Here is a 26800-nt window from a genome sequence, read left to right on the forward strand (position 1 = left end):
ACACTGTCAGAATGTTCCAAGGTGCCAAAATTGTTAAGTTCCTCATTTTCCATTTCCAGTTTAACTGACACAAGCAATCTTCCCCTCATCTCTGAGTAAACACATCTGCACCAAGATGATGAAAAAAAGATATTCTTAACTCCTTTGTAGATTATATTGGCTATGTCCTAGCACCTCTTAAATTAATAGCATTATCAGGATAAAACATGCTCCTTCAAATACCTTTTCACAGGTGAGAGAAGGACACACATGTTTGTGACATCTGGTCTCTCCCTTGTCGCATATACATGTAGTACAAGCATTTTCAGTCCATTGTTCACCATTCTGTGTAAAAGATGGAAAAGGAAAATCATTGGCTAAACATCAAACAGAGGGGAAACCCAAGAGGACAATGGACTAGCTTGCAGAAGCCTGCCTCCCTCAGAAGCAAAACTTGTTCTCAAAGACAAAATGTCCTTTACCTAAATATATTTTAATGTTGAGCAACCAAGGGAAAAATGAGAAAATGTACCTCCTTCCCTTCTTGGCAAAAATGAGGACCTATACTACAGGAACTTGCATATTTTGTTGGACTTGGTTGATGTACTACCTAGTTTTTTAGAACTTTTAAGGAATGTCCCATGGAGTAAGGGGGAAATATATATAGTCAGAAATTAAGGTGATATTGAAAAATCAATTAAAATTTATGTACATACACACACATTTTATATATATATATATGTATATATGTATATGTATCTATATGTACTGATAGATTGACAAACATAGTGAAAGATACATAGAGATAGATGATAGATAAGTGTACATACACACACACACACACACACAAAGATAGATGGATGAATGGATAGATAGGTGGACATAAATGACAGATGAATAGAAAGAGATAGATACCTACATAGATATAGAAAGATTATAGGGATGAAAAAGAGATAGAGGATACATATAGATAATAGATATGCATAGATATATACACAGATACAGATGAGAGGTAGATATATGAAAGAAAGAAGAAAGAATGTAGGGGAGGGAGGGAGGGGAAAGAAGGAAGGAGGGAAAGAGGGAGGAAAGCAGGAAAGAGGAAGGGAGGAAGGAAGGGAGGGAGGAAGGCAGGAGAGAAGGAAGGAAGGAAAGAAGGAGGGAAGGAGGGATGGAAGGAAAAGATTTAGATTCTAAGAAAATGTCATTGTTTATTTTCTTCTCATGTCCCTGAAGAGACAAAACTCAGCAAAAATTTCTCCCAACTATCCACAGCACCTCCAGCCCATTTCTCCAGATGACTGGGGAAAGGTGACTACAAAATTAGCTGCTAAGGTGAGAAAAGACTGTCCTACATGGAAGAATTAAGGAAATGAAGCTAGTCATGAGTGCAGAAGAAAATATCACTCAAAATCCCTTTGCAAAGTTACACAAAATTTGCTGGAAATGTTAAATAGCATAAACACTGGGTGTCCTAAGCTGATAAAAAAAAATTTGTTTAGTGGTAGGAATTTACTTTATTTCACTAATATGGAGAATAAGTGACAAGGCACTGGAATAGACAGAAGAAATATATCCTCTACATCTCCACACACTTTCACTGATAGGACAATAGGGCCTCTAAATACTGCTGATACATATATGTGAAAGATATGAGATTGCATGTACATATTTATCTTCATATTTTGTTGTTCAGTCATTTTCAATTATGTCCAACTTTTCATGACCCCAGTTTTCTTAGCAAAAATACTGAAGTACTTTGCCATTTCCTTCTCCAGCTCATTTTTCAGATGAGAAAACTGAGGCAAAGAGAGTTAAGTGACTTATCCAGGGTAACACAGCTAGCAATAAGATATAATATTCAAAATATGAATTTAAGAAGATGAGTCCTCTTGATTCCACACTCTATCCACTGTGCCACCCAGTTGCCTCCTTAATTTTCATATAGCTTTATCTATATAAATATACTATTTACTTAAGTATCTAAATTATCTATATAAATATTTGTATACATATATGCATAGATAGAAATATATAAACACATATATATTTGGCCCAAATCCCAGGAAATATAAGGAAAGCAATTCATAAGGTGATTATTACCAGTAATATTTTATTTCCTGATTCAAAATGTGAGCAATAAATATCTCATATACTCATACACGGAACTAGGGGGCACATGCCAGAACATTCCTTTATATTTCTAATCCCTGCAACTTTTTTCCCCCATAAAAAAGTTTCCATGAAGTAAAAAAGCTGCTTCTGTAGGAGTTATTAATTCTAGCAAAAAGTCAGCCAAGAGAACTGGGAAAGGGTTAGAGAAGGTTCATGGGAAGAGTGTGAGAATACATACATATCAAGCTACCTTGGCAGGTAGATCAAAGACTGAATACCTGATACACTTTTCCAGCTGAAGAGCAAGGTCTTGGAAGACACTGTGGGCAACATTTCCCAGGAAGGCGAGCTGCTTCTTCATCCTAAATACCCAAGATGGGAAAACAGCAAAGGAGAAGTTAGAAATTAACAAAATCTCAGTCAAGCCAATGAGCATTTATTAAGTACCGACTACATCCAAGCACTGTGAAAGCACTTTATCCACTGTACTATTAACCTAAGCTTTTATTGAAACAAGCACTATCAAGTTATAGCATTTCAGGATCCTAGTTATTTGAGCTAAGAGCAGGCTCAGAAGCCACTAGGCCAATCCTTTAATTTAAACATGATCTTATCTATGTTTTCTTTCACAATATGGCTTTTATGGAAATGTTTTTCATAATTTTACATGAGTGTAGCTTCTTTATAGGGATTGAGGGTGGGGAGAAGGGGAGAATCTAGAACTCAAAAGTTCTTTTAAAATGTATACAATTGTTTTGAATGTAATGAGAAAATATTAAAGAAATAAAGATTAAAAGGGGAAAAAAGAAAAATAAAGATGATCTTTAAAAGGCACAGAAAGACTTCAATGAAATGATGAAGCGCAAAGGAAGCAAAACCAAGAGAACATCGGATACAGTAACAGCAATATTGTCTTAAGAACAACTTTCAGCAACTAAGTCATTTTGACTGTCAGAAGGACCAAAATTAAAAATAAAGAAAAATAAAGGACACATGAAGAAAGATAATATTTGCATACAGAGAAAGAACTGATAAATAGAATGTATAAATAAATAAATGTATAAGATAATTTTGCATAGATGTACCTATTTATGTCTAATAGTAGCCATCTCTAGGATGGTGGAGGGAGAGGAGGCAAGAAAACAAAAAGGGAAAAAAGAAATTTACATGATAACTTTGTTGTATGTTTGGAGGGAACAGGTACTTATGGTAAATTTGCAGTTTTATGTGTAATCACCTCTTTTATTGTATTGCATTACAGAAATGCTTGCTTCATTTTATGAATCAATAAAAAAAAATAAAAGATAAGGAAAATGTATCAAAGGTCAGTTCCATCTATAAAAGTGGTCTGAAAACCCCAACTCCAGTCCAGTGTTGTTCTATTTGTTAAATTCAGAACACCAGCTCTCATGAGATTTATTGGTGAGCCCAGGAATGGGAATGTAACTCTTTAATTGAATCATTCCAGTTTTCCCTAGCCTTTTCCACTAAATGTATGTTTTCATATGTGAATCTGGAGGTGACCCCTCGGGCATTTATAAATCAACCATAAAAGTAATCCCTAATTATAAACAGGGGAAAGGGGGCTGAAGAGTCAAAAGACTATGTCTAAATCACTTAAATCTTAGTAATATACATACTTTAAGAAATAAATTCTCAGGAATTATGTTGCTTAATACAGTTTTCAGGATAAAAACCACACAAACTCCTCCCAAAAAAGGATGTTAAGTTTAAATTCAAATAATACCTAGAAAGGTTGCTACTTAGTCAAATTCAATCAATAAACATTTATTAAGCACCTATTTTGTGCCAGGTATTATGCTATAAGGAGGTCCCTCCACGAGGAGAAGGACAAGGCATCTTTTTTTTTAAGAGTATAAAGGATCTTTCACTTTTTTTCATAGGTTTCATACCACCTGTGTGGACTTATCCAATTTCCATAATGCTATCCCTTCCTCACTTAATTTCTTTTACCATTATAGGGGTGGGAAAGCCAGAAGTATAGAGCTAAAAGTTCTTTCTCTATGTTTATCTTTCAACCCCAATCAAGTTCTTCCTTAAATAAAGATAGGGGCAGAAACTTATGATAGCAGACTTAGGTAATCCACCCCCTGTCTGCCTCTCATCACTCCCAATCCCCGACCTGGTACTACCTTCCTACAAGTAAGGACAATGCCCAAAATAAGGAAGAATGGAACCTGACAATCAATCAGAAAAATTCTCTCAAGATAAATATTTAAAAACAAAAGGAGAGAAATGGAAAAAGATAGGCTTTTTGGTGATGGAGATACAAGGAAGCCTATCTGCAAAGAAAGCTATAATCAGAATAATCACCAAGTTGAAAAGAGGCCCCATACTTGGAGACAAGTCCAGAGATTTTCTTTTAAAAGTATGTCAAACTTACATGAACTGATGCTAAGTGAAATGAGCAGAACCAGGAGATCATTATATACCTCAACAATGATACTGTTTGAGGATGTATTCTGATGGAAGTGGATCTCTTCGATAAAGAGATCTAATTCAGTTTCAATTGATCAAGGATGGACAGAAGCAGCTACACCCAAAGAAAGAACACTGGGAAATGAATATAAACTGCTTGCAGTTTTTCTTCCTGGGTTATTTATACCTTCTGAATCCAATTCTCCCTGTGCAACAAAAGAACTGTTCGGTTCTGCACACATATATTGTATCTAGGATATACTGTAATCTATTTAACATGTATAGGACTGCTAGCCATCTGGGGGAGGGGGGGGGAGGGAGGGAGGGGAAAAATTGGAACAGAAGTGAGTGCAAGGGATAATGTTGTAAAAAATTACCCTGGCATGGGTTCTGTTAATAAAAAGTCATTTTAAAAAAAGTATGTCAAAAAAGAATTTGTCTCAGTGGAACCATACTGGGAAGATGGTAATATCTCTCCGACTTTACTCGGGCTGTCTCCTGTACCTGGTATGCACTCCCCATTTACAATCAATCAACAAGTATTTATTAAATTCTTGCTCAATGCCAGTTAGTGTGCTGAGCCCTGAGGATACAAGTACAAATTACAGAATAAGTCAAAAAGAACTGACATTCTATTGGAGGAGACAATAAGTACTATAAAAATATCAACATCATAAATATAAAGTGAATATGTACAAACATATTGAGTACATAAGATAGTTTGGGAGAAAGGGCAGTTGTATTTGGGAAGGGGAGATCAGCAAGTAAAAGCTGGTGCTTTGGGGGGTAGATAGTCATAGAGACAGAAATTCAAGTGGAATTTTGAGGAATTTGGGTTTTGTTTTTTGTTTTTTGTTAAACTAACAGAGAGAAAGCAGATTCCCAGAATTTAGAAGGAGGAGAAGTAATATCCAATAAGGCTAAAATAGGTTTGGACAAGGTTATGAAAATGTTGTCAAAGATAAGCAAAGGAGTTTATGGTTTTATCCTAGAGACAATAAGAAACAAGAGGAATTGGTTGAGTAGGGGAATCACATAGTCAGATCTGTTTTTACAGAAAATGACTTTGGCAGTGATCCATGTATTATAAACAGACTTGTGTCAAAGAGACCTTTCTGCAAACCATTGTGATAATCCAGGTAAAAACTGAGGACCTTAAAGCAAGGGATGTAAAGACAGACAAAGCAAGATTTGGCCACTGATTGTGTATATAGTGAGGAAGAATAGTAGGTCAGAGTTAATGCTGATATTACAAACTTGAGAGTTAGAAACATGGCAGTGACTTTGACAAAGTAGGGAAACTTGGATGACAGGAGAGTTTGAGAAGTAGAAACAGAGTTTTGTTTCAGACTTGCTAAGTATGTGTCTGCTTGACATCCAAAATTAAAATGACTCCTGAAACTCAGGGGAAGAGATGGAGTTGAACAGATTGTTCTAGGAGTCATGTTTAATTCCAACTCAACCACCACTTTCCATGAGTTCTTCCCTGATCCCCAATCAGCTAAACTAAATCACCCACTCCTAAAATATTATGTATTTAGTATATATCTATTTTGGGAATGCATGTTGAGTTTTATTGAAAAGCACACATTAGACCATAAGAGAAAGAATGGATTTCAACCTGTCGAGACTAGAAGAAGGTGGGAAGGAAATTTTATTCAAATCATAGAATTTGGAGCAAGAGGAGAAGAGATAATAGTGAATAGTGCCCTTCTGTTATATTATAATGGGATGACAAATACATTGAGCCTTATAAAAATGATTATTACCCAGCTTCTTAATGTTCCTTTAAATTTGGTTTTCTTAACATTGGGGTTGGAAATATAGAGAGTAAGGGAAAGATGCAGACATAGCTAGGAGTAGGGTAATAGTATTAGTACACCATGGGTGGATTCAACCAGTTTTCAGGATAAGACCAAGGTTTTTACACATAAATTGCTTTCTTAATGTATTTACCAAGCAAGAATAAATGACCCCTCTTTGTCCAAAGCCATTCTGACCCAGGAACCCTCCTGCTTTACCTCATCAGTGATCCAGGCCAGACAGCTTCATCTCTAACGCAAGACCCTGCTAAGCTCCCTGTTTCATTTAGAGTAATCTTTACAAATCACTTGGCACAAGTCCATAGTATAACAAACACACATACAAATGCCAGGAAATAAAACAAGGCCAAAAGGTAGGTGTTATCTGTCAATACCTAAGCCTGTTCAATTCTTCCCCACCCTGGCATCTAATCATTTGTCTCTTTGGTCCTTAGGGGAATTTTTCAGACAAAAAATCTTCTGGATTGGCAGATCAGACAGACTAGTTCCCACCTTTTCTTAGCTTTGGCATTTTCAGGAGCCCCTAGGAAGACAGATAATACTTTAAAAAGGGTATTAGAGTAGGAGGATAGTATTAAGGATATATAGCTTAGAGACTAGAGAGACCATTTCTTAGGAGGAAAGAGCTTCCTTTCTTATCTCAGAAGAAGTGGGTTTCTTCACATATCATGGTGGACACTTTTTAAACACTGTATCAACACAGAAGTTCACTAATTTTTAAAACAGGACTTTGACCTAGAAGACCATGAACCCCACTGGATAATTGATATATATATATATATATATATATATATATATATATATATATATATATATATGTATGTATGTATGTATGTATGTATTGCTGAGGCAATAGGAGTTAAGTGGCTTGCCCCAGATCGCACAGCCAAAAAGTGTTAAGTGTCTGAGACAAGATTTGAACTCCTGACTTTAGGGCTGGTGCACTATCAACTAGCTGCCCCTGGATGAAATATTTATTATCCAGCTAAGACAAACTTTAAGGCATTGCAGTTAAGACTGTTTTTTTTTTTTGCCTTTGAGACAATTTGCTTGGTTTCTCAATATTTCTATAGGCAAAATGGGATCATGGTATTTCTAATACCATTGGAGATTTTTAGCTTCAAGGTACATTCATTGTACAGTATCTTAGAGGTAGGAATAATGAGAATGTCTTTCACCATGTTATATTTTGATAAAAATATATAGCATATTTCTAGTCTGTATTCTTTACTGGAACCACAGAATTATTATCATTGTAATAATAATAAGCTAGCATTAATAGAATGCCTACTATGTGCCGCTTTTTTTTTCAAATATTATTTCATTTGATTCTCACAACAACCTTGTAAGCTATTATTATCCCCATTTTACAGTTGAGAAAATTAAAGCAGTCAGCATGAAATGAATTGTCTAAGTACCTGAGCATCTGAGCCTAGACTTAAGTCACCTCGCTGTTCTAATAATAAGAAGAAAGTAAATTGAGTGAGTTCTATGTTAAATTAGGATCTGAGTAGCAAGATTTCAAAGTCCTGAATCACTAGACTACTGCCCTGGCTATAGAATTGTACAAACGTTGCCCTGCACAGAAACAACCAAGGAGACTAAGGAAAGAATTGCATACTAGGGAAGTTGATACTGGTGGACTGTCTGGATATGAGAATTCTGAACTGCAGCCAGGCAAAAATCAGGCCAGGTATATGCACCAAGGTTGATACTAATGTTGAGCCCTAAGGAGCAGAGACATCAGGCTATCTAAGGTGAGCAAACCTGACCAGATTAGAAATAGAGCAGTTCAAATTTCCATGTTGATTAGCAATGGGCTCGGCACATGAGTGACCACTGTACTTCCAGAATGGGCAAAATAGGACATCCAGACTCAGAAAAATAAACAGGTGTAAGGATGGATGAATGGATAAAGACAGACAGTTAAGTAGATGCATAGATATTTATTTAATAGAGACAAAGACAGACACGTAGCCATAGAAAGACAGATAATAGTAGATAGATAAGATGAACTAATGATATTAATAATGTGCTGTAGTTCTGTCATCTCAACACAGGGTGTTCTGATTGGAAAATAAATGTTAGAAAAACCCCAAGTAAAAGGTTGACAACAGGGATTTACTGCACATACACACACACACACACCATACACATACACACAAACACAAACAGTAGAAATTTGCTTAATTATCCCTCATACATCAAACAGTTTGAAACCTCAGGCTTAAGTCTGGAATGTGTTTAATAAGCATAAATGGGGAACAAGCGCCCAAAGAACTGAAGGCATACTATAAAGGACAATGAGCATCCCTACCAAGTGACTCATGTATTACTTTGCAGCTGGGTCCACTCTGTAAGAAACAAGGAAATGTTGCACATAGACCAGCTGGCAGGATATAAACACCATTCAGCATTCCAATAGATCCATCTCCCTTGCCATTTGGCATTTAGCATCTCATTTAATTGCCTTGTGTCTGTCTTTGAAAATATTGCCTAATTGTCACTCTGTAAAACGCAAATTGATTTTTTTTTTGTATCTGACAAAGAAAGGGGCTTTGTATCAACTGAATGTTGGCTTTGAGCTATGTAGAGTACAGCTACAAATGCTGAGATGGTAGGTAAGTTCTTGGGCTAGCTCTCTCCTGATTTTAAGTACTACAGTTTTAAAGAGATGGTTATTTGGGGAGGGCTCATATTTGTTGTTGTTGTGCAGTCAATTAATCATGTTTGATTCTTCCTGATCCCATTTGGGATTTTCCTGGCAAAGACTAGTTTGCCATTTCCTTCTCCAGTTCATTTTACGGAAACAGAAACTGAGGCCAATAGAGCTAAGTAACTTGCTTAAAGTCACATAGCTGAGGAAGAAAGAGGGAATGCTAGCCATGAAATATTAGTTCTTTATATCTTCAACATGTATTTCAGTTCCTGGCACATAAGAGGTACTTAATAAATACTATGAGATTGACTGATTGATTCCCTTAAGTATAGGGTGAAAAGAATCCAGGTTTAAATTAGCTAGGTTATTTATACCCTATGTTGGCCTCTGTTTTCTCATCTACAAAATGAAGGTATCAAACTGGATGGCTCACACGAAATATATGATCTGATGAACCAGGAAATAATAAAGTTACCCTTCTCCATCACAACTTTCCCCATTGCAATTTCAATATTTCATGGGTCAGTGTAAGAAATTAAATGGGAATTTTTTAAGAGTTTTGCAGAAACTGTAATTACGCCAGAAGACAACACAAAAAATTTAGAAAGTCAGAAATGAACAAAATCCATGTACAGTATTATATATCAATCCAAATTTTACAATAAGGGGTTATAAACACTCCATAAAAGAAAAAACATCAGATTTCTTCTCTGATACGAAAGGTCAAAAAATTTTATGTATATTTTCCAGATCATGGGGGCACTGCACCCTTAAAGGAAAACTATTTCAAGAATTAAAGGATCTCATAATCTCTTTTACAGCCAGGTGGCACTGGATAGAGTACTGAACCTGCAGTCAGAAAGACAAATTCAAATCAAGTCTCAGTCTTTTTCGCTATGTGATATGTCTCCCCAAATAGGGATAATAATAACACCTTATCTTGCGGGTTGGAGTGGAGATTAAATGTGACAATATTTGTTTTTTTAAAAATGTGGTCCATTGCATGGTACACAATAGGCATTGGATAAATACCTGTTCCCTTTTTTCCTTTCTATGTTAAAAAATTTAAATAAAATCACCTACAAAGTTATCCACATTACAAGCATTCGCACAATGTATCTTAAAGCTAGACAACGATAGTTACAATGAAGCAGGGTCAAACTAGAAAACAATATTCCCAACATTGCAAGATTATCTTTGTGTCATCCTGAATTTCACCAACTTATTGGTTATTTCTGTATCTACTCAAGCAAGACAAGTATTGTAGAGAAAACAAAAGCCCCTGGATTGTAGAGAGAAAATTTAGTTCTATCAGAAATGAACAGTATGACTCTATTTTCCTCATTTGTAAAATGAGGAGATTGCACAAGGAGATTGCATTTCAAAAGTCTTTAAACTCTCAAATCCCATGATTCCCAAGACCCAGTTTCATATTGTAACACAATTAGCACAAAACCTATTTTTTAAGGTTATTAAGGGTAAAAGAAATGTCACAGATAAAAAGAGTTTTGTTTTTACCAACAATATAATTTTTCTTTAAAGATAAGAAGCTTTATATTTTTTCTAGTCATTCCATGGCCCACAAACATTCTAAAATGAGACTGATTCCTTCAAAATCTTTGTTAGGTAGCTCCCACTTACCTGGCCACAGAGCAGCGGCTGACATTGAGCAGTGAAGCACTGGGTAGTCCCATTTCTGCACACACATTTAGAACATTGGCTCAGTTGCCATTCTTCACCATCCAGAAGCAAACGACCATCAAAGGAACAGTGCTCTAGAGGATATAAGTATCATGTTTTACGGGCATGATCCTGCTCCCTCCCCCACATTCCCTTCATTCATGCAATACTTCCTTTCTCTGTAATGTCTGCAGTTCAAATAATGTAGCCCTAAAGCAATGTCCTACCTACCTATTCCCTTCCTTTCATGTTTCCAAAATATTAATCTCTCATATGTGGCCAAGGAAAAAATATGCCTAAAGCACTAAAAATTGGGAAAAAACTAAGATAAATTCAAAATTCTCCAATGTTTCCAGAAGCATCCTTCCTTTCAAATGTTATCCACCTATGCCCATTGACAATCACGTTCAGTAGATTGAAAATGAAAGCATCTGAGAAGTGTCCTTCTACAACTTTCTGAATATTTTCCCAAATTTGTGGGATGGGACTGAAGGCTGAAAAATCTTATGAGGAGCAAAAATACTTAGCTCTGGAATAGAAAAGAAAATGCAAATTTAAATTAAATTGAATTTAAAATTTGAATAAAAAAATTATTGAATTTTAAAAATCAGGTCTATCTTCAAAAAAGAAAGAAAAAGAACTGAATAGTTAGAAAGTCTATAAGGCATAAGGGTGGAGAATATCATAAAAATTTCATCAAAGAAGAAAAAGAACAGAATGGGAAGGAAAAAAGCAGTCCTATTCTGCCCATTATATTGCTAGATACCCCATCTTGGTAGGGCTAATTCCTCTACGGAACAAAAAAATAAATGAGAGATATATCCTCTGCCATGTATGTCTTACAGAAAGTTATGCAATTAAGGCACTAATCACCAGGATTAAAAAGGCATCTGCATAGAAAATGGATATATTTCCCCAAGTGTATCTCCAGTTTAGAAGCTTGGCATAAAATTCCCAGAGCTAGTATCATGCTAGGGATAAGAAGGTTAAGATAACTATATTAAGAATTATCCTCTGGGCAGCTAGATGGTACAGTGGATAGAGCACCAGCCCTGAAGTCAGAAAGACCTGAGTTCAAATCTGGTCTCAGATACTTAAAACGTTCTAGCTGTGTGACCCTGGGCAAGTCACTTAACTCCAATTGCCTCAGCAAAAAAAAAAAAGAAGAAGAAGAAGAAGAAGAAGAAGAGAAGAAGAAGAAGAAGAAGAAGAAGAAGAAGAAGAAGAATTGTCCTCATAATTTATTTGGGATCAACCATGACTATCAGGTCCCTTATCAGTATATTTGCCTTTTAACCTTCTTTATCTATAAAGGGAGGATATTCAGGATGCCAGTACAGTGAAAGAGAATTACTTAAGGAAATGTTTAGTTGCACATTGGCTCCAGTAATGAGTCAGAGTTAGGAAAACTCATTATAAGGGAAGGCAATAAAGGAAGACAAAAGATCACAAATCTTACTCATGTTCCTTAATGATATTTAAGAAATACTCACTTCCAGGACCCATGCATTTTGGACAGCAGGCATTTTCAGGGATGGATTCCAGCTCTTCAGGCTCACACGAAAGACTTGGACATGACCTACGGGTGCATCTAACTTCTCCATGACTGCAAGAGCAAATGGTGCATTGAGAGGTTGTCCACTCTGTCCCATGCTGCAAGAAAAGAAGAAAGAAAATTTAGGCCAAGATTATAGATTTTCAATAAACCAAACAACCAGAATCCTATTATTATTATATTATAATCCCTATATTAATTATTATACACACATATATAATTCTATTAATTAAAGTAAATTTCTTCCTTTGGAAAAGGATAAATTAAGTTTGCTCAATGAACTAGAGAAATCAACATTCTGTTTCAGAAAATAAAATTAAGACTTCCCAAAACAGATAATTAAAATATAAAAAACAGATATTAAAATTAATTCATCTCTTCTTTCTATATTGAATAGTGTGTTCATGAATGTCTTTCATTTTTACTTTTCTTAATTTTTATTCAGCACTATTATTATGGGATGGGGAGCAGAAGTAGTAAGGCATTTGGGGTTATATGGCTTGCTCTAGGTCGCACAGCTACTAAGTGTCAACTGTCTGAGGCCACATTTGAACTTGGGTCCTCTTGACTCCAAGGCCAGTACTCTATCGCTGTACCACCCAACTGCCCCTAATACTACTAATTTTAATATTTAGTAAGCATGTGCAGATTTGCAAGGCACTGTGATCTTGACATTAAGATCTGTATTTGCTTTTTCAGCAGTCTTTCCCTCTAGGAGAAGTTAGGTGATATGATTGGCAAGAGCATTAAACTTGGAATCAAAAAGACCCGAGCTCAAATCCTGTCTCAGATATTTATTAGAAGGATGAGTCAGAGTAAGTCATATAATCTTTTCCATACTCAATTTCAATATCTATAAAATGGGGATAATTCCTACTTTACAAGGTTATTGTAAGGCTCAAATGAGGAAATATATGTGTATGTGGGTGTGTGTGTATAAAAACACTTTACAAATAATAAAACATTATATAAATGTTAGCTATATTGTGCACCGAGGAATATCATGGGACAGCTAGGTGATGCCATAGTGCAGACCTGAAGATTTATCTTCAGTTCAAATCTAACTTTCTGAGGCACTTCTAGCTTTGTGACACTGAGCAGTCACTTAATTCTGTTTGCCTCAGTTTCCTCATCTGCAAAATGAGTTGAAAAGGAAATGGCAAACCATTCAAGTATCTTTGCCAAGAAAACTCCAAAGAATTAGATATGACTTTTTGCTTATATTTGTATCACTGGCTTTAAGTACAGTGCTCAGCACATAGTAGGTGCTTAATAAATAACTTTCTGAATCATATCCTTCTTTTTAGCTATACTATATGTCCTTTTCTTTACTTCTTTTAAACTTTAAATTTTTTTCTTTTTTGGTATGACTTAAAAGATAAAATAAAATTAGCTTTTACATACACTTGTAGAACAAGAAGACTACATGAAACTACAAATCTCTATCATATACAACTTGCTTTTCTTTTAAAGGTTATATTTATTTAGTTTATTTTAAATCAACAAGACTAGCTACAGTTCCAATGGTAGTTTCTGTCCTAGCATAATGATTTCTGCTATAAATAACTTTAAAATTTATAAAATGATTAAAAGGGAATTTCATGATGGATAGTTTTATTAAAAGACATTTCTCAGAGAATGACATTTTCTGGTCATATACAGATAAAAACAAAACTCTTGGATTTTAAACAGCATTTTGAAAATCTAAATAACAACCCACAGTTCTTAAAAAACCCAAATCTAAAAACTCACCAAAACAAAATAATCTATAGCATAAGAGAGGGACAAGCTTATAACTTGGCCCTAATCAGCATTTGGTAATAACGGTTTCAAATCATTACAACAAAACCCTACCTTTAAGTCAGAGGCATTCAGCTGTAAAGACAATCAGGATGCTACTTGATAAAAAGTGATAAATTCATCCAATCAGAAAATGCTTGCTGGGTAAATCTACAGTAATGTCAGCAAATCATCACTGGTACCCTGTGAGTGGTGGACAGTGGAATGCCCAATTAATCAGAAAAATGATTTCCAGGATGGACAGGGACCAATGACTATTTCTAGGTTATGAGATAACAACCTATATATCAATGGGACATGGAGGTTATCTGTCAGTAACCCCACACATGTCCTTTTTTTTTTCTTTGATGTACAGGTTTTCCCTTTTTCCTTTGGATTTAATTTTTAAAAAACAAATAAAATATGCTTTTACATATGCATTAGAGAACAAAAGAAAATTATGCATAAAACTACAAATCTATCATGTGTAGCTTACTTTTTCTTTTAAGTATATAATAAATTGAATCAATAACTTTCAAATTTGTACTTGCTTTTCTGTTTTCTTCTAGGCTGCCTTCTCTACTCTTCCTTTATTTAAAGGGGGAACCATAAGCCTATTTTGACCTTTCTTCTCATCTTCTCCCTCTTCAAGTCTTTTCCCAGCCAATTATGAGTCTCTGATACCATCTTTTACGATCAATTTATATGTGATTATTATTTGATAATGTTAAAAACTCAGTTATGTCCATTTTATGTCTTCTAGGTAATGTGGATTTTTCTGAGACGGTAATGTTCCATAGTACACAGCTTCACAGCATTACCAGAAGAATATTGTCAAGCAGTAAACTAGCATTTATCCAGACAGCAATAAAACAACTATGCATGTACTAGATAAAGACAGAATAAATTGGAGGTAGTCTGAAAAGGAAGGCATTAAGATTAAGAAGGACCAGGAGAAGCTTTCCCAAGGTAAGATTTTAGCTAAGACCTAAAGAAAGGGGACAGTGGAAGAAGAGGAGGAAAAAAGTTTCAGGCAAGAAGGACAGCCCAAGAAAATGTTTGGTATCTGGAGATGGAATGCCATGTTGGCTCTTATCTGCACATTGCACTTCAACTGCCTTATACGAATGAAGCTAAGATTTTACATGGAAATTTATGTTCTAAATGACTGTTGCCCTTAGCTACCATCTATCTCTTCACTTGGCAAGGAAACCAAGTGTCTGTTGGTTTCTATGCCTTTTTTTGGCTTCCACATAGTGGTAACTGATTTATATTAGTTAAACTGTCTTAGAAATGGTAACTCAATTTCATTCCATAAACACTGTTTTAAGAATGTGCTAAACACAACACAGTATACTAGGTACTAGGGATTCAAAAATAAAACAAAAACAAGAAGTTACATTTTAAGGGGGTAAGAAGGAGGGGGAAATAAAACAATTTAAGAGACAAATACAACACAACTTGGAAAAATAATAACAATACATGAATAGAATAAAGGGGGAGGAAAAGGGCAATTGGGAACTTAATGCTATTGACTCTTCCTTTTTCCATGTTCAATTTTTTACTATTCATAGGGATGGAGGTTAGGAACTGAACCTTTGATTATACTCCTATAGAGAAACTTAGGGTAAAGATATTCCTTCTATCAGTGTAACATGACACCTTCTTTGCAATGTAGAACTTTAGAGAATTGCCTACAGCACAGATAGGCTAAAGAAATGACCTATCTGGGATTAACAAAGTCACTATGTGTCATATTAGTTTTAATGGTATTAACTAGTTCAGGATTGTTGTTTGGCTTCAAGTTGTATTTTTCTAGAACTAATTAATGATCTCAGGTAAGGAATTTTAGTAATTCCTGAAAACTTAAGAATACTGCTTCCAAATATCTTGGCATTTCACTTCATTAAAATAAGGACTTACAAGAAATTCTTGTGAGAAGGAATTATAGTCATTTGTAAACCATTTGTAATTCATACCAACTTTCATCCAAAGAGATCATAAAAATTAATTACAATGGCAAATTGTTGGCAATTAACTGTCAATCATAAGGAAACTCAAGAGACATAAGTCTAAACAGTGTTCTCCCTACATGATAAGCCTCAGAATTATGGAAAATTTAGTGCATTCCACAGAGGAAAGGTACTGTTAAATGTCAAAATTATTACAAAAATGATGTTTGGGAAATTGCACAGAGAAAGTAAGTAAGCCTGGATCCCTTACATGCATTGATATTAACCATGCATGTGACCTTGATGCAACCAGTGTAACGCCTGCTTTTCCTAGGATCACACTAGTCCCTGACAGTGGTATCCTGAGAACCAGTACAATTTATTAAGCACCATACTTTGAGTTCAAGGGGCACTATATATAGAAGATGTTGTTTTTAATTTTTCAGTGTTTTATAAAAAATCGTCATAAGAACAACTGTGGGTTGTTATTTAGATTTTCAAAATGCTGTTAAAAAATTTTTTGTGAAAGTTAGTACAATAGAGGTAGATTTGGGTGGAGGATGGGTAGGGAATTAGTAAATAACAGAGCAAAGATTCCAAGAACACAAGATATTTTGGGTGACATGTTGATTCCATTCACTTTTTTAAAATGGGGAAGGGTGAGCTTTTGCTAGATAAAAGCAAGTGTGGCTAAACAATGTTCATCTCTATAAAGATCCCATGAGCTGAGTTGGCTCTCAACACACATCTAAAGGAAAGATAAAAGTATTTGTCTCACTTACTGGTGTTAAGAAAAATAACTTTTCTTTGCATAATTCCCTACAGTTATTAAGTTGAAGATCAAGAATACTAATGAGGAACTAAAACTGCTGTATATTAAAGCCTCCACTTTAAGAGGCCCACAGAATTCATATCCATTTCTTTCCTCACATACATAAATCCAGTTGCCTTTTAACCTCCCAGGCAAGCAGAGGGAACAGACCACACCCAAATTCCTATATTCTAGCAGATGAGGCTATCACCACTTGTCATATTTTTTTCTTTCGGCAAAACTTTCAGAGCTATCTTTCCAGACGCGATGTTATCTGGTGCTAGGATTAAATTAGCACTGAGAAAAAAAAGAGAATTAATGGCCTTTGTGGCCCTGCCTTCCACAAGAATATGTGTGCACAGGGAGCAAGAAAAAGCCTGCCAAGGTTCTTTAAACAAACACTCTGAGGCTTGTCTCCATCACCTCCTTGGCAATGGTGCACCATTTCCTCCCTATCTCACATTGGGCACCTGTCCAAAAGTTAATTTGGAGGGATAGCTGGGGGTCGGTCAGGTATGAAACAATCCCTCCCAATCAAGCACATCAGAGAATCTCAAGTGTCCCTGGAGCCAGCCAAGTAGTTCAGGTGTCCCCTTGACTTGTAGAAGGTACTCACGCAAGGAAGGATTTGTCTTAACTTGACAATGCTAATTCTGAGAGCAACTGTGGTCCTATAAAATTTAGGTGAAGTTTTACATGGATCAATGTAGCATTTTATTTTATTTTAATTTCAATTAAAAAATATTTATTTTCTCCCTCCTACCCATCCCCTATCTAGAAAGAAAAAGAAAACTCTTATAACAAATACGCAAGGTAGAATAAAACCATTTCCCACGTTGGCCACATTCAAAAATATTTGTCTTATTCTGGACCCTGAATCCATCACTTTTCTGTTGTTGGATGGATTCATCATCAGTTTTCTGAAGTCATAGTGGTTTCCTGTATTGATCAAAGATCTTAAGTTTTTCAAAGTTGTTTGTCTTTACGAATAGTAACAGTATTGTTGTCTTTTTATAAATTGCTCACCTGGATTCTGTTTACTTCATTTTTCACCAGTTCATATGTGTTTTCTCTGAGCCCATTTCTTTTGTCATTTCTTGTAGCAAAATAGCATTCTGTTACATTCATATACCATTACTTATTTCCAATCACTGGGCATAACTTTAATTTTTAGTTCTTTGCCACAACAAAATAAGGAGCTGTTATAAATATATTTGTATCCATGAGTCCATTTCCTTGTTTTAAAAAAGTCTCTTTCAAGTGTAGCCCTTTTGGGGGGTCAAAAGGTATACATAGCTTAGTAACTTTGGAAGCATAACTTCAAATTATGCTGGACCAAACAATTCACAGTTATTAAAGTACTAGTTTTACCAAAGCCCCTAAAATAATGAATTTTAGGATATGTTCTCTTAATAGAATGACATCCATAAATATTTTATAAGCTAGAAGTCAAAGGTAATAAAGGAAGAATCAGTAATGTTTAGAAATAAGAGAATTTTATTTTGATTTCTGTTTTCTGAATGTGCTAAAAAGGAAAAGGTTCAGGAGAAATATGGTATGCCAGGGGCATGGTGAGCTATAAACCAAAGTGAGATGTGAACTTAAGCCACTTAACAGAAACTAGAGCAAATCTAAGAAGAAAAAAGTGACAGCATTTGGTAATAGCCCCAGAAAATAAATTTAAAAAGAGAAAAATAGTCTAAAAATCACCAGCATTGGAATGAGAGTACTCCAACAAATTATTTCTCTCAAGACAGTATTCCACTGATTATTAGACAGTACAGAGTACAATGGATAAAGCACTGGACCTAGAGTCAGGAATATCTGAGTTCAAATCCAGTGTCACATAAGTTTCTTCAAATTCTCCCTCCCTGACAGTTAACTCATTCTGTCTTTCAGGAAAGAAGTCCTCTTTAATCCTTTCTTGTCACTGAGACAGACTCTTGTTACCTTATTCCAGAATAAGTTAAATTAAAACCCCCCAGAAGTTCTTTTTAATTGTATGTGTTTAACATATTGGATTACTTGCTGTCTAGGAGAGGGGATGGGGGAAGGGAGGGAAAAAAAATTGGAAAACAAGATTTTGCAACAATGAATGTTGACAATTATCTTTGCATATACTTTGAAAATAAAAGGCTAATTTTTTTTAAATTTCTAATTTGTGGAATAAAACAAGTATTTCCATAACATAGTATAATTTTTAAAAGATGATTGTACATAAAACTGCAAATCCCTTTGTATACAATTTACTATTCCATTTAAATATATAATAAAATTATTAGGTTAAAAAAATCTTTTCTTTCTTATAGATATAGGATCAATATCTGTAGTCCCTGTGGAAAAGGCATAAAATGTAAGTTTACGCAACTAAGACTCAGGTTTCTGCCCCTCTGGGGCAGTAGAAAACATTCTACAATGATCTACTATGTAGTTCAGAATTGTTTTTTTTCTCCATTAGCTATAAGCTGGAATTGTAGGACTCTTTAGCACCATCTGATTGAATGATATTAGGACATTTTGCTACATTCCCATAGGAGGGTGAAGGACTTCTTCACTCACACTATTCGGTAATTTTATCACCACCGTGATACCAATGAAACTATGTGATCCCAAGAAATAAGCATGGGGTCTTGGCATTTTGTTTATGCTTTTCTATTTTAGGTGCAATCTGGCCCAAAAGCAAGAACAAAGATTCAAAAGTAGCAAAAGTCCCCTGTGCTGTGTTAGGCTGGGACAAAACCCCAGATAGTTCCAGTTATTCAGTCAATGAGAAGGAAAAGGCTATCACTAATCATATTTTACATAATAGACTAACACAAAATTCCAATTCATGCCAGTTCTCCAATCTCCTAAAAAGAGATCTCCAGTATTGTCCACAGGGGAGATACCACTTTCAGTGGTCCGGGAATGCACCAAAAGCCCTCTTTCACTTGAACCCTTATTTTAATCATCAAAAAATAAGAAGATACTTCTCATGAGTTATTTTTCCCATTCTGTTCACATGAAGAACTTCTATAATTTTGTGAATCTACAATCCTACTTGTAACAGACTATAAGCCTTATCATATACAAGGCAAGATGATCTTCCTAAATTCCCAACAAACACATAGCATTGACGTTTCCTCTGGTACTACCCACTAGAAGCTGGAAAACTAGCATCTAGAACCATTACCAAACACCAAGGTTTCAACTCAGTCCCTCAAGTAAATGTATAACTTCTAAGTTTCAAGTTAAAGAGTAGCCTGGAGCAGACATAGCAGACTAACTAGTCTAAGCCCTCACCTTTATCATTATCAGAAAGTAAGGCATTTTTAAAAAGTAAGGCATTAACTCAAACAAGTCTTTTTATGCTGTACTGAATTTCAATTCTTCTCCTACTATGCCTGCAGTATGGTCAAGTGTGCAAGAAAATGATAGATCCATATTATTTCCTTTATTAATTTGTATAGCTCTTTTCTTATTTTATGTCCCCTTTATTTCCAGAGACACCCCTTCCTATTTCCCATGCTCAAAAAGCTAGTCCTCATAACAGAAAATTTAAAAAGAAGACAAAAAAGCAATTTTGTAAAAAGTAATCAACACATCAACCAAACCTGACATTACATGTGACAGTCCATGACCAAAGCACCAGACCTGGAATCAGGAAGATCTAAATCTGAATCCAGTCTCCGACATCCGCTAGATATTTGACTCTGAGAAAGTTACTTAATCCCTATTTGCCTCATTTGTAAAATGGGAACTCTGAAGAAGGAAATGCACATACTGCTCCAGTAACTTTGTCAAATGTGTGTGTGTGTACATAAATCTCTGTGTGTGCTTTCCATGTTTCATGCACTGTAGAAATACAATTATAAGCAAATGAGATGGTCTCTCCCCTCAAAGAACTTATATCCAACTGATGAAGACAAGACATGGAGAAGAGCTGAGAAAGGGTAGGGGGGATGGAAATATACTCACACATTCTGAAATGGTTTGAAGATGGCCAGGAATTAAGCCTGACTAACCTAACAGAATCTAAGACGGAGTCCAAATTGGGGGAAGAAGAAAAGGGAAGAAAAAAATGGCTGAAGGTTTGGTATCATGGTTTGGAAATAGCCAGGAAGCTGTGGTTTTGTTTTTTTAATCCATTTATATACTATTATAGTCACTGTTTTCCTAGTTCCATTGAATTTATTATTCATCAGTTTATATAAATCTTCCTATGCATCTCTGAACTTCTATATTCATTATACTTTACAATTCTATAAAATTCTATTACATTCATGACCACAGTTTGTTGAGCCATTCCACACTTGCTGGGCATCTACTTTTTTCTAGTTTTTTACAACTATAAAAAGTGCTAACATGAATACTTTGGCATATGTGAGGCCTTTCTGTTTCTGACCTTCTTGGGGTATATGCCTAGTAATGAAGGCTCCATTCCATTTATATGTGATTTTTACTGTAAGCTCTTAGAAAGGCCCTTCTTTCATTTTTTACATTTCTAAAATTGCATCCAAAAGGGCCTGCTATAAAAGAATAAAAGATAAAAAATCCTGGGACGACATCCAAGCAACTTCAAACATCATAGCCTTTTCCCCATTGATGGTCCCAGACCACCTGCTAGCCAACTTGGAGGCACTGATAAAAAATGGCAATAAAATAAACAAAACAGTATGATTCTGAAGACTTTTCTCAAGAAACTTGAAAACCCAGTCTGGAAATGCAAGTTTTGAACTGATACTCCATAATGTAGCCAAGAATGAAAGCTACCCTCGTCAACAAAATAAAAATTCACAATTATATAATGCCTTAAAGGGGAAAGTGCTATCTGCTGACAATCTGAGGAGACAAGCATAATTATTATTATTATCCCATTCCACAGATGAGAAAAATAAGGAACAGAGAAGTTTAAGAATTTGACTCAGTTCATAAGAAGTAGAATTCGAATCTAAATCTTCTGAAAATATGCTTAGCAATTTTGGACCTACACCAAAGCACCTTCATGAAGTCCACAAGAACATCTCTGTCTTGCCATGATGAGCAATAAAATCAGAAAATAATCCAACTGCTGGAAAGCACTTACCCCATGGGTCTTCCCCTCATGATGGCACAATCCTGTGGTTCTCAAGACACATTCTGGGCAGCACTGGTTGGCAGCTATTTGAAGCACTTCTCCCTGAGTATTTTTTAAAAAACATCAATTAATTTTTTAATTTAAAAATAAGGAGGCAGAACTCTTCACTGAACCTTGTGTCAGCAAGTATACACTCAATCTTATACGAACTTTCACCAAGTAATGAAATGGATCTTTCCTTTCTAAGGTGAGCCACCTTTACAGAAAAAAATAGACTGCCTCATTAGGTTCTTCCCTTGAAAACACATAAACTCTAAGGACAATATTGCTGGTCTATTGCATTTCATATTAACCTGCCCTTACAGTCAGAATTTGTAAGCATCCATTCTGCTGCTTATGGGACATAAAGGGCAAAGAAAACAAATCTGTCTTCATACTCATTTATATACCCAACCAAAAGGTGAGACAAGAAGCAAGAAAAACCAATGATGTCACAAGATTCTGCCTGAGCCAAAAGTTTCTCACATGCCTGCATGATAAAGGCCAAAACAAAAAGCATTTAGCAGAAGCATAAATTTAATTTTAAAAACCATTTTTACTACTTTTTTATATTTCTTTGAAAATGAATAGGGATATTTCAGAAAGGCCTGGAGAGATTTACATGAACTGATGCTAAGTGAAGTGAATATAACAAAGAGAACAGTGGACACAGTAACAACAAAATTATGTGATGACCAACTCTGATGGAAGTGACTCTTTTCAATAATTCAGGCCAGTTCCAATGGTCTTATGATGGAAACAGCCATCTGCACCCAAAAAAAGAACTATGGAGACTGAGTGTGGATCACAATATAGTGTTTTCACTTGTTGCTGTTGCCATTTGCTTCTTTTTTGTTTCCTTTCTCACTTTTTTCCTTTTTGATCTGATTTTTCTTGTATTGCATGATAATTATAGAAATATATATATATAAGAATTGCAGATGTTTAACATATACTGGATTATTTGCTATCTAGGGGACTTGTTGAAGGAAGAAAGAGAAAAAAATTTGGAACATAAGATTTTGCCAGGATGAATGTTGAAAACTATCTATGCATGCATTTTGAAAATAAAAAGCTACGACTCTGATGAGTATCAATACTCATGGTGCTTTCAGAATTTGTCAATTATATTCCAAACAAAAGGAAATTACAATCCCAATTTTTCGAATGGACAGATACCTAGTGAGATTATCATAGAAAGTAATGGTTTCTCTTTTTAAAAAAAAACTGCAGAGGACTAGAAGGCTAGAGTGACCTCAGTATATCCCTAGATATACTTTGCTACAGCAAAAACAAAAGGTATACATGATTATGGAAGTTAGGTGATGGGGAAGGCATAGCTAGGTGACACAATGGAAAGAGCACTGAGCCTGTAGTCAGGAACACTAGAGTTCAAATTCTATTTCTGACACTTTCCAGTTGTGTGACCCAAGCAAGTCTTCCTCAGTTTCCTCATCTGTAAAATGGAGATAATAATCACTCTTACCTCCCTAAATTAGTAGGAGGATTGAATGTGATAATTGCAAAGCATTTAGTATGTAATGGCTATTATCATATAATAAATGAAAAGAGAATATGAAAAGACATAAACTAATGAAAAATACTCTATAAGAGGTTCTCTCTTAGACATGAAACCATATCTACCTCAGAGATCATGTACTTATCCACAATTCAAGAAAATTAAGAAAGGAAACATCTCTCCTGGTACAGAAAAAAAAACTCAGAAAACTGATGAACTACAGATACAGAAACATACCAATTCTTGTTACCTGCAAAGGTAACAAGATAGTGTGCATGCTCTGGCTCTAGTGTGTCAGATCCCAATATGTTAATGCAGCATTAGCTCCAATTCCACTTTATTCAAGATATTAATAGAATATAGTAAGAACTCAATATTTGCACACTTTGACCATCCATATGTCCCATGCAGAGTCAAGAGATAATAGGGAAAAGCATAAGAACACTGGTTCCGACTTCCATGGATTGAGCCAAGATGGCAGAGATGACACATGTTTCTCTCTGGCTTTCTCTATAACCCTCACACTAATTAAGAAATCCAGCCTCCAAATTAGCACCAGACCTGCAGAACCCACAAATATTGGGAGTGCAACAAATTGTCAGCAGAAGATAATTTCAAAGATCACCAAAAAAGGTCTGTTTCAATTGGAAATGGGAGAGAGGCAACCAGGGCAACCAGTACAAATGTCAGCAAAGAAAGCCCAGAGTCCCGGGGTGGTGCTCCAAATCACTATTAATCAGAGAAATGCCAATTAAGACAACTCTGAGATACCACTACATACCTCTCAGATTGGCTAAGATAACAGGAAAAAATAGTGATAAATGTTGGAGGAGATGTGGGAAAACTGGGACACTGATACATTGTTGGTGGAACTGTGAATTAATCCAACCATTCTGGAGAGCAGTTTGGAACTGTGCTCAAAAAGTTATCAAACTGTGCATACCCTTTAAGCCAGCAGTATTTCTACTGGGCTTATATCCCAAAGAGATCTTAAAGGAGGGAAAAGGACCTGCATAGGCAAAAATGTTGTGGCAGTCCTTTTTGTAGTGGCCAGAAACTGGAAACTGAGTGGATGCTCATCAACTGGAGAATGGTTGGGTAAATTGTGGTATATGAATGTTATGGAATATTATTGTTCTGTAAGAAATGACCAGCAGGATGAATGCAGAGAGGCTTGGAGAGACTTACTGATGCTAAGTGAAATGAGCAGAACTAGGAGATCATTATATATGGCAACAACAAGATTATAGGAAGATCAATTCTTGTAAAGAGCAGGAACTCTGTATGATTGAGTGGAATTGATAAGACAATGGTTATCTACTTTAGCATGTGAGTTCCTAATCCTAAAACAAGGTGTTAACTCAGTAGAATTAAGATAATGATTCTCTAGTACTTAGTATAGTTGTACAAGTTGACACCTATTCACAAGATTGACACCTACAATGATGTACTTATAATAGAGTATGTAAGTGCTAAGAAATCTGGGAGGGGAGATAGATTTCAAGATAGAGACTGCCCTAGTGGTTTTCCTGTCTCCTGCACTTTTTCACTAAAACCAAGACCCATTGCAGAGGGCCTCCAGAAAGCTAGACAGACCTCAGGTGAAGGAGACAGACTGTGAAGGAGACAATAAAGTCAGGGACTTTATCCCTGACTGGTGATTATTCTATTGAAAACAAGGCTGGTCCCAAGACCTCTAGAAAGCTAACAAGGACATTACAAATTCTGATGGACGTGGCTCTCTTCAACATTGAGATGATTCAAACCAGTTCCACTTGTGCAGTGATGAAGAGAGCCATGTACACCCAGAAAGAGAACCATGGGAACAGAGTGTGGAACACAACATAGCATTTTTATTCTCTCTATTGTTATTTGCTTGCTTTTTGTTTTCTTTCTCAGTTTTTCTTTTTCTTCTTTCTTGATCTGATTTTTCTTGTGCAACAAGATAACTGTATAAATATATATACATATATATGTATATATATTGGATGTATTTCAACATATTTAACATGTATTGGATTACCTTCCAGTTAGAAGAGGGGTGGGGGGAAGAAGAGGAAAATTTGGAACAAAAAATTATGCAAGGGTCAATGTTGGAAAAATTACCCATGCATATGCTTTGTAAATAAAAAGCTATGATAATAATAATAATAATAATAGAGCACTGGTTCCTCAACTTCTGAAATAGTTCTTAAGGATATTTGATTTGGGGGATTCCCCAGAAATAGAAAAAGTGATGATGACAGAAATTCAGCAAGTGAATAAATGTGTTCTCACTTCAAGAGTGGGAGGTTCCTTAGTTGCAACTCACAAGATCCAGCTTGTAATTCTATATCATTCTGAAAACTATCTCAGAAAAATTATTTTGCAATGGATTAAAAAAAACATCTTTTAGGAAGCTGTTGCCTAATTGCATCAGTATAGAATCCAATAATCCCATATGCATGATGCATAGTAGTAATCCTGAAGAAAAGAACAAATATGTGTCAACCAAAGTTGTCAAACACACATACTTGGGCTGCATGTAGTACACCACTTCCAAGTGCTGTCCAAATCAGATTAAAATACAACTGGGAAATATTTAGCAAATTAAATATATAACAGAATCTAGATGTTAACATGTGATTTTCTAAGTCAATATGCAGCTCACAGTGATATATATATATATGTATGTATGTATATGGCTTTGTAGTCCCCATTTCTAATTGAGTTTGACACAACTAGTGTAGATTATTAGGCTCTGAATCAGTATATTATGCATAGAGTTCAAGATATCTTTAATTATCTGGTAGACATCCAGTGGTTCTCAGAATTACATAAGGACTATCTCCAGATTATTGTGACAGAGAAAGATAAGACGATTGCTTTGATTTGCCCAGAAAGATTTCATTAGTTTTAGAACATGCTCCAAGACATTAGGGAGGTATCTGCTACTAGAATCCTATGATCCTAGAATAGAGAAAGAAATTAAACATGAAGTACCTGTAAATGTTGGCATACCTTAAAAACATTGTCTCTGTGGAAAGGCTGGAAAAACATGAGTAAATACTGATGAAAGTATTGAATTGACTAAGAGAAAATGACCTAAACTTCCAAGTGCAGTGCCTTTTATATAAAACTTCTGTTAAATACATGGGTAACAGAATCTCAAGGAAATGTGAGTATTGACTATGTGTTCTTTAAGATATAAGGACTTTTCTGAAATTTGATGGTTATTATTGAAAATTTATCAAGAATTATGGCACTAGGGGTAGCTAGGCTGTGCAGTGGATAGAGCACCAACCCTGAAGGACTGGAGTTCAAACCTAACCTCAGACACTTAACATTTCGTAGCTGTGTGACCCTAGGCAAGTCACTTAACCCCAATTGCTTCAGTTTAAAAAAAAGAATTATG

General features: G+C 35.4%; 1 protein-coding gene across 1 annotated transcript in view; it reads right to left on the reverse strand.

Annotated features, from left to right (window-relative positions):
- Window positions 1-26800, reverse strand: part of FRAS1 (Fraser extracellular matrix complex subunit 1) — a 360951-nt gene that overhangs the window by 329110 nt on the left and 5041 nt on the right. Inside the window, exons 3-7 of the mRNA XM_051966720.1 lie at window positions 21858-21950; window positions 12189-12348; window positions 10657-10790; window positions 2373-2456; window positions 223-324 (exon numbers count right to left, since the gene is read on the reverse strand). Coding sequence (XP_051822680.1) covers window positions 223-324; window positions 2373-2456; window positions 10657-10790; window positions 12189-12348; window positions 21858-21950 — 573 coding nt within the window. The remainder of the gene's footprint in view (window positions 1-222; window positions 325-2372; window positions 2457-10656; window positions 10791-12188; window positions 12349-21857; window positions 21951-26800) is intronic.

The sequence above is a fragment of the Antechinus flavipes genome, chromosome 6 (assembly GCF_016432865.1).
Source record: "Antechinus flavipes isolate AdamAnt ecotype Samford, QLD, Australia chromosome 6, AdamAnt_v2, whole genome shotgun sequence".
In the NCBI taxonomy this organism is placed as follows: domain Eukaryota; kingdom Metazoa; phylum Chordata; class Mammalia; order Dasyuromorphia; family Dasyuridae; genus Antechinus; species Antechinus flavipes.